Source organism: Taudactylus pleione, unplaced genomic scaffold, assembly GCF_031769625.1.
Source record: "Taudactylus pleione unplaced genomic scaffold, aTauple2 ptg000995l, whole genome shotgun sequence".
NCBI lineage: Eukaryota > Metazoa > Chordata > Amphibia > Anura > Myobatrachidae > Taudactylus > Taudactylus pleione.
Window position 1 is genome coordinate 185,132 of NW_028285396.1, and position 15,146 is coordinate 200,277.

The 15,146-nt window shown below is 39.6% G+C and overlaps 1 protein-coding gene across 2 annotated transcripts in view; it reads right to left on the bottom strand.

Moving 5' to 3' along the window:
* Positions 1-5,673: 5,673 nt before the first annotated feature.
* B3GNT7 (UDP-GlcNAc:betaGal beta-1,3-N-acetylglucosaminyltransferase 7) overlaps positions 5,674-15,146 on the bottom strand; it is a 36,328-nt gene continuing 26,855 nt past the window's right edge. For both annotated transcript variants that reach the window (XM_088460928.1, XM_088460927.1), the window contains one exon: positions 5,674-8,214. In XM_088460928.1, the coding sequence (XP_088317054.1) occupies positions 7,038-8,214 (1,177 nt within the window). In that variant the 3' untranslated portion in view covers positions 5,674-7,037. The remainder of the gene's footprint in view (positions 8,215-15,146) is intronic.

The window sequence follows — 15,146 nt, forward strand, 5'->3', positions numbered from 1 at the left end:
TAGCAGCAATTCACATGGAGTAGCAAAAGGATTCGATGGTGAGAGCAACAGTAAGAATGTAGTACGGTTATAAAAGTAGAAAAGGTGGCCTGAGGCCCGTGCTGAAGAGTTAGATAATTGATTTGGCCTTGGAGCCTGTACTGAGGAGAAGTAAATATTTGAGTTGGTGTGGTTTGGAGCCGATGCTGAAGAGTTTGACAATTGATTTGGCTTTGACAGCCGATGTTGTGGCTTGAGCAGTGAACCAGATACAATGTCCTGATAATTATTATACAGATTTGAGTACTGGTTTGTGTACAAGTTGTGTACAATTTTAGCATCCAAAATCCTGACAGTCAGTACATAAATTTGAGTGCAAGTTTGTGTACAAGTTGTGCAAGTTTGTGTACAGGTTAGTGTACAAAGTAGCATCCACAGTTCTGATGGAATTTCCATAGATTGGAGTACAAGTTTGTGTACAGGTTGGTACAACTTAGCATCCAAAGTCGTGATGGACAATGCATAAGTTAGAGTACCGGTTTGTGTACAAGTTGAGCAAGTTTGTGTACAAATTAGCGTCTACGGAACTGCCGAGACTGCTGATTTGGCTTGGAGATCCGTTACTGCAGCTAGGAAGCCACAGGTGGTATTAGAAATCCGGAGCACAGTACGGGAGTTGATGGTGTGGCTAGGAAGCCGTAGGAGAGGCCACAGGAGCCGGAGGCAGCTGGGAGATAGAACCGGAGAGACGGAGATTCTTCCAGCAGAGTCGACAGGATACTGCTCGTGCCGCTGAGCCAAGTGAACCCACAGGAACACTATAGTCAGCGAGGTGGCAAAAGTCCAGTGTGTACAAATAGGAGGACTGACCAACCATGCTGCACTGAGGATGATACATCACTTCCTGAGGCGCGCCGATCGCCTAGCAACAGAAGAAACCGGAGTAACCCCGTCCTGACTGGGTAATGTTGAATTGTTTGATTTTTACCAAATGTTAAGATTTACTTTACTTTACTATGTTAAATAAGAAAGCGGCATTGAGTGTCCAGGTCAGGACATGTGACATAACTTACATATCATGTCCCCAACTTAATGGTTTGGGTATTGTTTGACTTACCCCACCCATATGCATTGAGAGCTGTTATGCTGGCCATATACTAGTGAGATTTCGGGACGATTGCCCGATTTTCGACATGTTGTACGATGAATCGTTTGGAAATCGTGTATTTTTTAGGTAGGATACGATCCGATGTGCGCACCCGCTGCTCTTAAAATGTATCGTCTGACCGGCATTATGTCAGTGACATTCAGAAGAAGTGTGTGTTCTTTCAATGACCTTCCCTCCTAAACTGCAGATCGATCGTATGTACATCGTGTGTCAATCATGTGGCCGGGACTACCAGGGAGCTGCCAGGGAGTTCAAAGAAAATCGTAAGATGAATATTATCTTACGTTGGTCATACTAGTGTATGGCAAGTATAAGATTTTACCCTAGAAGATGGATACACCCAATCCAAACTAAGAACCTTGGGGTCGATTCAGACCCGGACGCTAAACTGTGCGCTCTCGCAGCTAAAAGGGGCCGGGTATGCAAATTCCGCGATCGCACTGTCTGGTGTAAGGACACTCTCTATGTCTTAGAGAGCAACGGCAGAGTGAACGCACGCCGCTCTAAAGACGCCCACTTTTCTTTCTTAACACACGTCATCTCCAGGAGGTGTATGATTAATCAGAACCATCGAGAGCCATCGGAACAGCGCTTGAGGTAGACCCTACCCCGCCGCAAGCACTGCGATCAATGCAGACTAAAATACAACCAAGTGACATGTTCAATGACGCATCATTGCTAATTATGCACACCCATAAAATGCCGTTTAGACGCCCAGACATGCCAGCAGCACCACTCCCCCGTTCACAAGCACCTTCCCGTTACCACCCACAAACGGCACATTCTGTCACTCAAAGTAGAGTCCAGTCTGTGTACTAAGAGTGCACAATTCCCGAGCGCAGTGACTGACTCGCACATGCGCATATTGATGCAAACGCATACGCAAACTGGCGATTATTGGCCATAGCGTGCGTCCGCCGCTTAGCGTCCGGGTCTGAATCGGGCCCCTAGAGTCTAGGATCAGGAGTAATGTGAAATAAGGCTACACATGTAGGTGGCCAAATGAGAAAAGATCCAGCTGATCAACTTCTCCAGTTGCATTGCATGTTTCATAGTATTTAACACTTTCAGGGACTTGTATTAGTATCTGCAATCCTTTGATTCTGGATTTTTCATAAAAATTTACATTGATTATGTTCCATATGTTATACCGGTCTGTTTATATACCAGTCAACCTAAAGGATCTTGTGGACCTGATGGTACAGTCCTTAGTTTTCTCAATGGATCCCATGCTACTTCTGGGTGAATTAATAAAACATCACTGCATGAATTACTGCTATGCAGATGATACTCAATTGTACTTATTGATTGCTCCAGGTACTAGGAACTCTGTATAAGTCCTCAATGGTTTTCTAACTGAGCTCTACGATTGTCACTTAACTGTGGTTGAATCCTGATAAAAAGGAGGATCTTATTATGGGAGCTCATCATCAAATGACAAGAATAAGTCAACCAAGTGAGATTAAGCTGTCGACAAAATCTTATTATGCATGGAATCTTGGTGTTATCCTTAAGTATTGTGCATGGAATATTGGTGTTATCCTTAATTATTGTGCATGGAATATTGGTGTTATCCTTTATTATTGTGCATGGAATCTTGGTGTTATCCTTAATTATTGTGCATGGAATATTGGTGTTATCCTTTATTATTGTGTATGGAGTCTTGGTGTTATCCTTAATTATTGTGCATGGAATATTGGTGTTATCCTTAATTATTGTGCATTGAATATTGGTGTTATCCTTTATTATTGTGCATTGAATATTGGTGTTATCCTTTATTATTGTGTATGGAGTCTTGGTGTTATCCTTAATTATTGTGCATGGAATATTGGTGTTATCCTTAATTATTGTGCATGGAATATTGGTGTTATTCTTTATTATTGTGCATGGAATATTGGTGTTATCTTTTATTATTGTGCATGGAATCTTGGTGTTATCCTTAAGTATTGTGCATGGAATACTGGTGTTATCCTTAATTATTGTGCATGGAATATTGGTGTTATCCTTTATTATTGTGTATTGAATCTTGGTGTTATCCTTTATTATTGTGCATGGAATATTGGTGTTATCCTTTATTATTGTGTATGGAATCTTGGTGTTATCCTTTATTATTGTGCATGGAATATTGGTGTTATCCTTAATTATTGTGCATGGAATATTGGTGTTATCCTTTATTATTGTGCATGGAATCTTGGTGTTATCCTTAGTTATTGTGCATTGAATATTGGTGTTATCCTTTATTATTGTGTATGGAGTCTTGGTGTTATCCTTAATTATTGTGCATGGAATATTGGTGTTATCCTTAATTACTGTGCATGGAATATTGGTGTTATTCTTTATTATTGTGCATGGAATATTGGTGTTATCCTTTATTATTGTGTATGGAATCTTGGTGTTATCCTTAAGTATTGTGCATGGAATATTGGTGTTATCCTTAATTATTGTGCAAGGAATATTGGTGTTATCCTTTATTATTGTGTATTGAATATTGGTGTTATCCTTTATTATTGTGTATTGAATCTTGGTGTTATCCTTAATTATTGTGCATTGAATATTGGTGTTATCCTTTATTATTGTGTATGGAATCTTGGTGTTATCCTTAATTATTGTGCATGGAATATTGGTGTTATCCTTTTTTATTGTGTATGGAATCGTGGTGTTATTCTTAATTATTGTGCATTGAATATTGGTGTTATCCTTTATTATTGTGTATGGAATCTTGGTGTTATCCTTAATTATTGTGCATGGAATATTGGTGTTATCCTTTATTATTGTATATGGAATCTTGGTGTTATCCTTTATTATTGTGCATTGAATATTGGTGTTATCCTTTATTATTGTGTATGGAATCTTGGTGTTATCCTTTATTATTGTGCATGGAATATTGGTGTTATCCTTTATTGTTGTGTATGGAATCTTGGTGTTATCCTTAATTATTGTGCATGGAATATTGGTGTTATCCTTTTTTATTGTGTATGGAATCTTGGTGTTATTCTTAATTATTGTGCATTGAATATTGGTGTTATCCTTTATTATTGTGTATGGAATCTTGGTGTTATCCTTAATTATTGTGCATGGAATATTGGTGTTATCCTTAATTATTGTGCATGGAATCTTGGTGTTATCCTTAATTATTGTGCATGGAATATTGGTGTTATCCTTAATTATTGTGCATGGAATCTTGGTGTTATCCTTAATTATTGTGCATGGAATATTGGTGTTATCCTTAATTATTGTGCATGGAATCTTGGGTGTTATCTTAAGTGTTGTGCATGGAATATTGGTGTTATCCTTTATTATTGTGCATGGAATCTTGGTGTTATCCTTAATTATTGTGCATGGAATATTGGTGTTATCCTTTACTAATGTGCAAGGAATCTTGGTGTTATCCTTAATTATTGACACTTAAACATCAGATGTCAGCCATAATAAAGGGGTTTATGTATCAAGCAATGAAAAGCGTGGAGAAGTGAACCAGTGAAGTTGCCCATAGCAGCCAATCAGCTTTGAAGTAGGGATGTGCAGGCTCGGATAGGTTCGAGTTTGCACGTGGAGTTCGGATTTTTCCCTCCAAAAAAATGGAACTCAGAAAGAGGCATCTTGCATGGACGAACATCATCATTCCTGGACAAAAGGCCACCAGACTAGAAGTTTCAAGACTTACCTGTTTACTCAAGCTTTCATGATACCAAATGCTTCCTTCCTTTTTCAGTATTATGTTAATCTTTAATAAGAGGGTAATTCAGTAAGTAAGGTAACAAGTCCTCTCACGTGTGTAATGTTCTCTATGTCATTCTAATTTTCCTCCAGGCCAGAGCATGTAGACCACTGCTTCCCTCACGGCTATTAAACTGCGCCTCATATCAGTCATACTGAACCAACATCAGCTGTAAGATGACGGGGCTGGCGGAAAAATGGTCAAACTTTGAGGTGCGTAGTGTGATCAGATTGCTGCACCTTAAGGGCACATCAGCAGCTGATATTCATCTCCAGTTTGTTGATGTTTACAGTGATAACATCATGTCACGGAAACAGGTTTGATGCACTGCCTTTGATGAGTTGTTACGGCGTTACCATTGAGAGGTACTGGACCATCCTCCCTATAGCCTTGGCTTGGCACCGAGTGATTTCCATGTCTTTGGACCATCGAAGAAGCACCTAGGTGGAAAACAACTCCCAACTGATGGTGAAGTTCAGCAAGCTGTCATATCCTGGCTTCAGGCGCTTGACACTGATTTTGTCTATGCCGAGATAGATGCCTTGGTGTACCATTGGAAAAAATGCTTAGAAAAGTGTCGGGGGCAAATAATATGTACCAAGGCCATACTATTGATTATACATATATGTACAAGTTGAATATATTTATGCAGTGAGAGGTCTTGTTACCTTACTTATTGAACCACCCTCATATGTTTATTTTGTATCATGTTTTTTCTGCAAATGTAAAGTACTTTCAGTCTTATTGGGAGAAACGCTATAGATACATAAATTTATTGTTATTTTTTTATTATTCTTATTTTATGCATATAATGGGAGGACAAATGTGTGTACAATTTTATCCCCAGATGCAAAACAGTGAGAACAAAATTATATATCACCCTCTCCTTTTGGCCACAAATATATTCTAAATGTGGCACTACTTATTTTTCCTTGATTTTTGCAAAGATGCATACCGGTGCAACATAACAGTGTCATATTACTGCATGTTTGCTCTGGGAACATTCTCATTCATTCACATTGCAACGGTCATTCTGTAGGTGTACATAATGACTGTTATTTCTAATGTGACTCAGTGCTAACACTGCATTTATGTTCAGCAGATAAAGCACACAAAAAGCACACAAAAGAAAAGCAGGCAGACAAAAGTCTGAAGAGAAAAAAACAACCAATAGAGAACTATATTTTCTATATAGAATATAATTAAAAATGAAAACAATTTCTGGCACATACAGTACAACAACATCGGAATGCAGGGCACAAGTAGATACTCTCATTCACAAAGTAGCTTTTAGCACAGGTGTAGCCACCCTGCTATTCTCAAAGTAAATGTTCTCTATTTTTGATTTAGAGTGAAAAAATGTGTGTTTGTGACTGTGTATGCGTGTTTATGCCACTCGCACATGTTTTAAGAATCCATGTGTTACACCATTATTTCAAAATAAAGTACTGTTTCAGATTCATTTGTTTTCAATAAATTTCTAATTTTAAAAGCTTTATGTTGCTGTTCATTAATTTAATTTTTACTTTTATAAATTATAGAAATTTTCAAAAACATCTCAAAACAATCAATCATCAACAAAACAGCTCCACTTGCTTGAATATAAATAGTAAAAAAACAAACTGGTTCCACGATTTAGGAAGTTCTGGAGCTCACAGTTATAAAACATATCTGCACGCAATGTAGAGGGCCACATCCAGCCTCTGGGCCGCCAGCTGGACTGCACCATTGTAGATCACTGTGATCAGGAAAGCTGCATGGCTTGACTCCATGTTACAGATATACCCAGTGTTGAGTTTGTGTTCAAGTTGAAAGCTATAAGAAATGTCCTTTGGGCTGGCAATCTGTTTGTCCCATATAAGGCTCAATTGTAAAAAAAAAAGTCCTTGTCCACATCAGATACAGCACAGCTGAAAGACCCAAATGCTGAACACAAGCTTTCCTTCATGGTCACATAATTTAACATATCGTACCCGGATAGGGTTCCTTAAAACCCTTTCACAAAAAGACACAAGATTATTTTACCCATATATACATAACTTTAAAAAACCAAAATTGTTAGAACATATGTTTTCTCCTGAAACCTGCCAGGGAAACAACCTTAATAAAATACAATATAATAAGTCTGTAATATTTTTATCATAACATTTTACAAGTTCTTAAGTCCAGGCACTAAAGGATTTCAATTTTTCTGGAACAGGTTAAGTTACTATGTACAAGTTCCCACATTTGCTGCAGCTCAGCAGGTAGCAGTTTGTGCACAACAATCACACTCCGAAAAAAGCATGGATCTTTGTTCATCTTGCTTTTCTTGTTCTTTACAATTCCAAAGGTTTTAAACCCATCATGCATTATAGGATTGACATTGATAACTTCGAGGCACATGCCTAGGAAAACATCATCGATAGGATACAGATCTAAGGTCTCTGAAGCTTTGTATAATGCTTTGATCATAGAACCAGCCATAATGAACCCACCACCACCTGCATATGGAGGATACAAAGTTTTGTTATATAAGGAGATTGGGATATAGTACTTATTGTCTTTCTTACGAATGGGTCGAGCTTTGTAGAGCACATCTCCTACAAAGAGGTCAGGTGACTGGTTGCCATCTAAAAAGTCCAAGACATTTTCAGGGTTGACATATACATCATCATCCCCTTTAAAAATGTATTCTACCTTATGGCAATAGATGGTTATCCACTTCAGAAAATTAACTTCCTTAAGAGTCAAGTTAAAAAAGGAATCAAGAAAATCCCACTGAAGAATATCTCCATATATCTGGTTTTCAAAATCCAGTAGTTTTTGATAATTGGCTCGTTCCTCTTCTTTCATAGCTGTTCCCAGAAGAAACAGTGTTTTTACTTTCTTACCATTCAACTTTTTTTCTTTTCCCCATGTTTTACGAATGACATCCCTGCGGTCATACTGAGTGATCATTGACTTCACCACTATCAGTAGATCAATATCTCCGCTGCACTTCTGCGGGTTGTTAATAATCATGGGGAAGTAGCGACAGTGCCGGTACAGCATAAATTGCTGAAAGTTGGGTTCCAGCAACTTGAACCAGTCCAAGTTGGTGAGGTTCCAGTTGGCAGTACAATTGATGGAGTTTACATCCCATTCAGTAGTATTAGGAAAATAATCTATGGTGATCTGTGCCTTTTTGTTGGGTAACCAAAAGCTTTCTGGCGCAGGAAAGGTGTCTTTTTTCACAGTACTCAATAGCTCCTCAGAATCTGTATTTTTTGGAGTGAAAGGAAGAGTGGGGTATGTTCCCCTATGGAAGATGGTTAGTGTGACCACCAGGAAGAAGGAGATGCACACGCTTTTGTAAATTGTCTTCTTCCTGGAAACAGAAGATATAACACCATTAACTTTTTTGTTTAAAAACTGTAGCAAATTAAGAAGTTGTGCATAAAGGAAAGCAGCAGTATATGATGGTGCTTTTATTACTTTAGCAAACAAATTCCCATAAACTTTAATATGCTATAATAAAATTTCTGCATCTGGACAAATATCATTGAGCTCTCTGTGTGCTATATAAGCAAAGCACTAGTATTGTTTACATATAAAACTCTGTATTAAATTGTAACAGTTCCCGTCACGTTATGTGAGGAACTGTAGTGTCCCAAAGTCGCCATAACAGTATCATATTTAACCTGCATAGATGCACAGGCTCAACTATTCCCATGTTCTAAAGAAAGTATAAAATATTTTTAAATACTTCCATATGTCTTTGTAAATGCTATATTTTAATTTAAAAGTAACTCATAACCATAACCATATTTTTGTTTTGTGAATCTCTACAAATCACTAGCTTTAAATAAGGCTAAAAGCAGAAAAAAATAACGCTTCCATTCACGGTTACAGGACTTTTTCGGGACTGCTCCCACTCTGTAGAATGCCCTCCCACTCACAATAAGACTTTCCTCTAGTCTCCAAACCTTCAAGGTTTCCCTGAAATTTCACTATTTCAGCTAAGCTTTTCAAATTCCAGAACATTACCTCCCCTCTACACAGTCCACACATAACTTTACATATGTTCTTTTTCTACACTCACAGATCCCACTCCCCTAGACCACCATTGTTGTGTGACTAGATCAGTGGTGTCAAACTCGGGCCATCCAGCTGTAGTGGAACTACACATCCCAGCATGCACTGCCACAGTTTTGCTCTTAGGGCATACTAAAACTGTGGCAGGGTATGCTGGAATATGTAGTCCGACAGCAGCTAAAGGGCCCAGAGTTTGACACCCCTGGACTAGATCAAACATCCCACCAAACAAAATGTGTAGAATTTACAAAAAAACATGGAAAGCTAGCGTATATCTCTAGATGTATTGTCCTCCTTACCGGCAACATAGGCGCCTGGTTTATGACAGTCATCATCATTAGTGTGGATTTGACCTGTAGCAGGTGTAAAGATGTGCCTGCCAACTGGCATATCTGCGTGTTATTTTTGCATAAACACGACAAAAAGACAGCCCTTCCATTCAGTGTTCTGCCTTTCCAGTTGGAGTTACAAGTGTCAGATGTTTGTAGGTCTGCATTCTCACATACTGTATATACTGTATGCTTTCTGAGCAAAATCATGCAAAATGCACTACGCAAATGGAGTAGTAATGCAGGAAAGCATTCATGTTTTCTTTCTGCGCATTTCCTTACATTTCTAGAAGCAAAACTGGGGGATGGGAGAGTATGTATGATGTTTACTTTTAGGACTGAATAGCACACTTATCAACCAACTCTCCTGCTCCTGTGTGGATAGAGAGGTTAACACGATTCAGATCACCTTCAGGACGCCTTTCACACACCCTGCCCGGCACGTTTACATTACAGAGAAGCCTCTTCAGTTTCCAGGCAATTAAATGGGACTTTGGAATGAAAGGAGTCTTTCTCCTCTGCGAGCAGTTACATTCTGTTTAACGGGAAGGGAATAGGACATAGGAATCAAACTGTGCTTTGTGAGGACTGTCGGGCAAGCAGGGTACATAAGAAACAGTACTGATGACATATGTATATATTTCTATTAAGCAGGATTACATATTTATGAATTCTATATCTAAAAAATGTGTCTGTAAAACTGTTCTGCTCTGTACCGTTTTCTAAACAGGATCATTGACATATGTAATAATAAAGTCATTCATTTTGTACTATTTTTAATAACCAAACCTTGATAATAAGGACCAAATCCAATTTTGATCAAGAATTAATTGCAACTTCTTTTACAGAATAAGGTGGATAAAATGCCATGGGTCTGATTCAGAACTAGGAGCAAATCAAAAGATGTAGTATACAAGGAGTCATTTGTTCTGGAACAAATCATGTGGCAATGCAAGAGCTGCAATTACATGTTTTTCTTTACTTTGCATGTAGCAAGCAAATACTGGGCAGCCTAGTTCTTACACTGAAATGTAGAACTGAGCTGGGACACACCTCAACTCCAAATTGAAATTCCTGTGCACATTTTAAATCGGCCCCACCTGCAGTGCAACATGGTTTTGCCTAGGTGCAAATTGCTCAATTTTTCTTATTTTATTTGCTCTTACGGAATGTTTTCAGAGATGGACGATCTGCGGCTGTTTACGCAGTTAAGTGATTATCTCTGGTCTGCGCATGCGTCTGAGTCGCAGTGCGCATGCACCAACCTTCCTTACCGTCAGTGGTTGCAGCGAGTATTTGCCCGCAGTGTGAATGACATTCAGGGAGCGTTTGAGGGAGGTAAAAGGAAGTGGCAGCTCAAACGCAGGCATGTCGCAACCATTTTCAGGGCATGTCTCTGTCTGTGATCCTGTACTGATTCAGAGATGGACGCACTTAGCATCCCTGCTGCGACTTTGGACACAGCAGCGATGCTAAGTTATGGTAATGCAGTAGGAGGCGTCTGCAGGAAAAAGATGCCTCCTGCCAGCATCTGTGATCCGTGTGCTACATCCAAAGACGCAGCATCGGATCACCGTTGCGGCAGCTGTAGTAATCTCCCATCTGAGTAAGCTTAAGCTTACTCAGAATGGGAGGAACTGCTCAGCCTGGCCACGGCACTCCCAGAAAATGGGGACGGCCCCCCCGTTTCTGGGAACGCAAGAGGGCTCCACCCACTCCCAGCCACCAAACGGCCACAGCCTGTCAATTAAGCTGTGGCTTTGGGTAACTGCGAGAGGTCTCGCAGTACAGATCCTGCGCATATGCAGATCTTCTAACATCGGCGATATACGCAAACCATCGGGTCAAAATGTCAACAACCAAAAGGTCAACATGGACATAAGCTCAACATGGTTCATAAGGTCGACAGTTAAAATGTAGACACAGCCAAAATGTCAACATTAAAAAAAAAATGTCAAAGTGTAGACAGTTATGATGTCAACAACCAAAATCTAGACATTTAAAATGTCAACTGTCATAATGTAGACAACTAGATGGGCAGTGGGTGCTAAAGATATAGTTAAAATGTTTCTTTATATGTGATCTACAAGCATGCCGTAACATTAATGGCCTGCTGGCACCTGTAGTCACCCATAAAAAATGTAAATAAAGACAAGACAGGGACACTGAATGATGTATCATTTTATTTACAAAAAACACTCCCCCACACGGCCCTCGTTCTCCACTTTAATACTCACAAAATACAGGAATAAGGCACTCTTAGTTCAATATAGAATAGATCTTGGCAAAATATCAAAAGGACAGACTGTCCCTGTGAAGGGCTGTAAAGTAACAGGCTACTCCTGGTCACTCTCCATAGAAATGATTGGGGAAGCGCTGATTGGCTGAGAGGGTGGGAGCATTACCCATTCATTTCTATAGAGTGACCGTAAGTGACCCAGTGATTCGCTATGGGGCTCTACAAAGAAACCGTCTGTTGTTGTTTTATTTTGCCAAGACCTTTGGATGCCTACTGTACATGGACCAAAGAGATCCTTATTCCTGTATTTTGTGAGTATTAAATTGCCGAATGAGGGCTGTGTGGAGGAGGTGTTTTTTTTTAATACAATATTCAGTGTGTGTGTTTTGTCTTTATTTTGATATTTTCTTTACAGACTACAGCCCTGAATGTCTGGGCATGCTGGCGCTTGTAGTTCTACCAGTGCCATCATGCCGGTCCTGGTTTTCTGGTACTTGTAGGCTGCCTGCAAAGAACAATATTATTTAACTATTTATTCATTACCCCCGTCCCCAAAGCCCAGGAGGTTTGGGGAAGAGGGGGACCCCTCTTTTCTGTTTTTGGGTCCCAACTGTCCGAGGGATTCCAAGCCTGGGCTGACCAGTAAACCTTATGGCAGGGGGAGCCCATGCTATGTGTCTCTCTGTTATAGCGTCATCCTCCTGTCTGACTAAGCCCGGTGCTGGTTATAGGAGAATAGGGGGAACCCCACTCTGTTTTTTCCAATACCAGCACAAGCAGAGAGGTCCATGGCTGTTTATGGTTTTAGGGGGAAGGGGGGGGGACTTTTTTTTTAAATGTAACTATTTATGGTCATAGGCACGTATATATTGTTAATGTCGACATTTTTACCCTATCAAAATATAGACAATCAAAATGCCAACATTGATAATATAAGCATGTCTATATTTTGCATTTCAAAATTTTTAAGCAATGCTAACCACTGTGCCCTGTGCTGAATAAAGCTCATTACCAACCACAGAACATAGGAACATTGGGCCTAAGTCGGATGCAGTGGCGATGTCGTACACAGTTGCCGGATGTTGCACCATGCATGTGTCGTTCCGATTTTGTACGTACAGAGACGCATTACAGATTTGGACACATAAATGTGAGAGGCGTTCCTGGACGGTGACTGGGAAGTAACAGGAGTGGCTAAAAAGAGGCACAGAGATGAAGTGTCTTATAGGAGTTTCGCAGGCGTGTTGCCGAAACCAGAGATACTGAACCTTACAAACAAGCTCATATTCAGACAGAGAAACTGCACCTGCCATAAGGCACGCGCAAGTTTCAATGGTGCGACCGATGATCTAAAGATGCACCAAGAGTTAGTACAGCATCTGGAGGATAAATGAAAAGGGGCAGGCTAGATGGGCCAAGTGGTTCTTATCTGCCGTCAAATTCTATGTTTCTATGAACACTTGGCGTCTCACTCCATGCACATTTGGACACACGGATATACACCAGAGAAGGCATTTGTCGCGGCATTAGCCTAAAGACGCAGACGCGACTGCATCAAAATACACAGCCACATCTGCGTCCTACTCAGAATCAGCCCTATTATGTTTTTTTCCCTAAAGACTGCAACATTTCTGTATATGCAGCTTAAATGTAGCCCTTTTCTGCAGGCCTATGACATCAATGTTCCAGGGAACTGTAAAAGGGCACAGAAAAAGTAACATGATAGTTAGCAAATATGGTGCAAAGAAGCAAAAACTAAATAGAACGCTTCCTTGCCAAATATATGTTTATAAATCTGCCATATAGTTTTTGACTAACATATTCAATTATCCTGAAACTGGGAACAGGAAGTGTTCCCTGACTCTCCAGCATCATAATACCTAGGACATCTGTACTCATTTCCTGTGCTCCCTCAGCACATTCCTGCCACATTCCCCATATGTAAATGAAAAAAAGTTTTAGTCGGTTTTTTTGAGGCAGTAATAGGATTAAATCATGTTTTCACACGGACTCATAACTTGAAATCTCATAAAATAATGCATTCTGTATTTCACATTACTCTTTTTCAAGATCCTAATACAATGGGACAAGGGAGCAAGTAGCTCTTAAGCTGATCTTTCATCAATGTCAAAATTTACCGCACAGGTTGTAACATAAGCAGTAAATCTAGTTAGACCATAATCATATGTCATACAAAATTCAGCTGCTCTATTCTTTAGTAAATACGCAATAAAACAAAAAAAAGAGCTTGTGAATAGAATATTATGTGTGTTTACTTAAACACATTTTATTTAACTCTATATGCATGTACTTTACGTACTCAGTATTACAGTACATCACAATCTAATACAAATTTAAAGCTGAATATTATATATTACCATAAATAGACTAGTTCAGTAAACTAAATATATCTAGAAATAAAAATGCTGAAGGTTGTACTGAGGTAATTTATATATATGCTCACCAATGAAAGACCATATCCCTAGCACCTCTTACCTACATCCTTTTCTAATTTGTTTTTATTAATACAAAAATACTTCATTTTTATTAATGTGGCATGGATACAACTAATTACAATGGCTGCCGGTAATACAATGTAGTTAGTCTTTTCACAAATGCTATCAATGTTTATCATCAGCGTATATATTATTAGGCAGATGTCACTGGGCATTTTATTAAAGAACATAATGAACGGTTTCGTACTAGTTACAATCAATTCCAGTATGTGCTTGTTACATTATGTTAAATATTGTAATGTGAAGGACATTGTGTAAGAAATCTTAAGCATTAATGAAGCAATTTCATACGACTACTGCCATTGGTATAATAATGTATGTGAGGGTATGTGAGCGAGTGCACCTGTTTGACACAACAATGCATCTTTATGAGACAAGTATTATATCTCGAATTTCTCTTTACCATGGAATGTTATTACTGTTCTATTTTCTATTCTTCAGTCAACTCATTTTCTGTATGCACATGATTACAGAACATGAAAACAATTTAATATGCAACCGAACTAAAGATAATTGTCAAGGTATTGACAGTCGAGGAAGTGTTACTGACTAATTTCAGAGTGATGAAGAGGCAGTAATATAAGCGGATTGAGTAATGTCATCACGTCAAGCTTGTCCTGATAGCTTTATATTGTCCCTGGAGATCTTTTTTGTAATTCTTAAACAGTACTGTAATTCCTGCCTAAAGATATAAATTACCATTATAACTAATATCACCATCATTGCTTACCCACACCAACATTTGTATTCTTGCATGCATGGTATCAGAGATCTGATGCTGCTTCACTAAAATCATCTTCAACAGTCTGCTCAAGAGCAGGCCTGGATTAAGGCTTGTGGGGGCCCCAGGGCAACTAAATTGCGGGGGCTCCCTTCAAGCCACACAGAGCCGAGCCCAGCCGTGCCCCCAGTACCAGTCCCTCCCTCAACAGTAGTCCCCCCAAGAGTACCCCTAGTAGTGATCCCCCCTCTATGCTGTGTCCACCAGTAGTGGTCCCAGCAGTGTGCAATGCCCCCAGTAGTATCCCCAGCCTTGCCCCTAGTAGTCCGTTCCTTCCCCAGCAGTGCCCTTAGGAGTAGTCCGTCCCCCCCCCAGCAGTGCCCTTAGGAGTAGTCCGTTCCCCCCCTCCCCAGCAGTGCC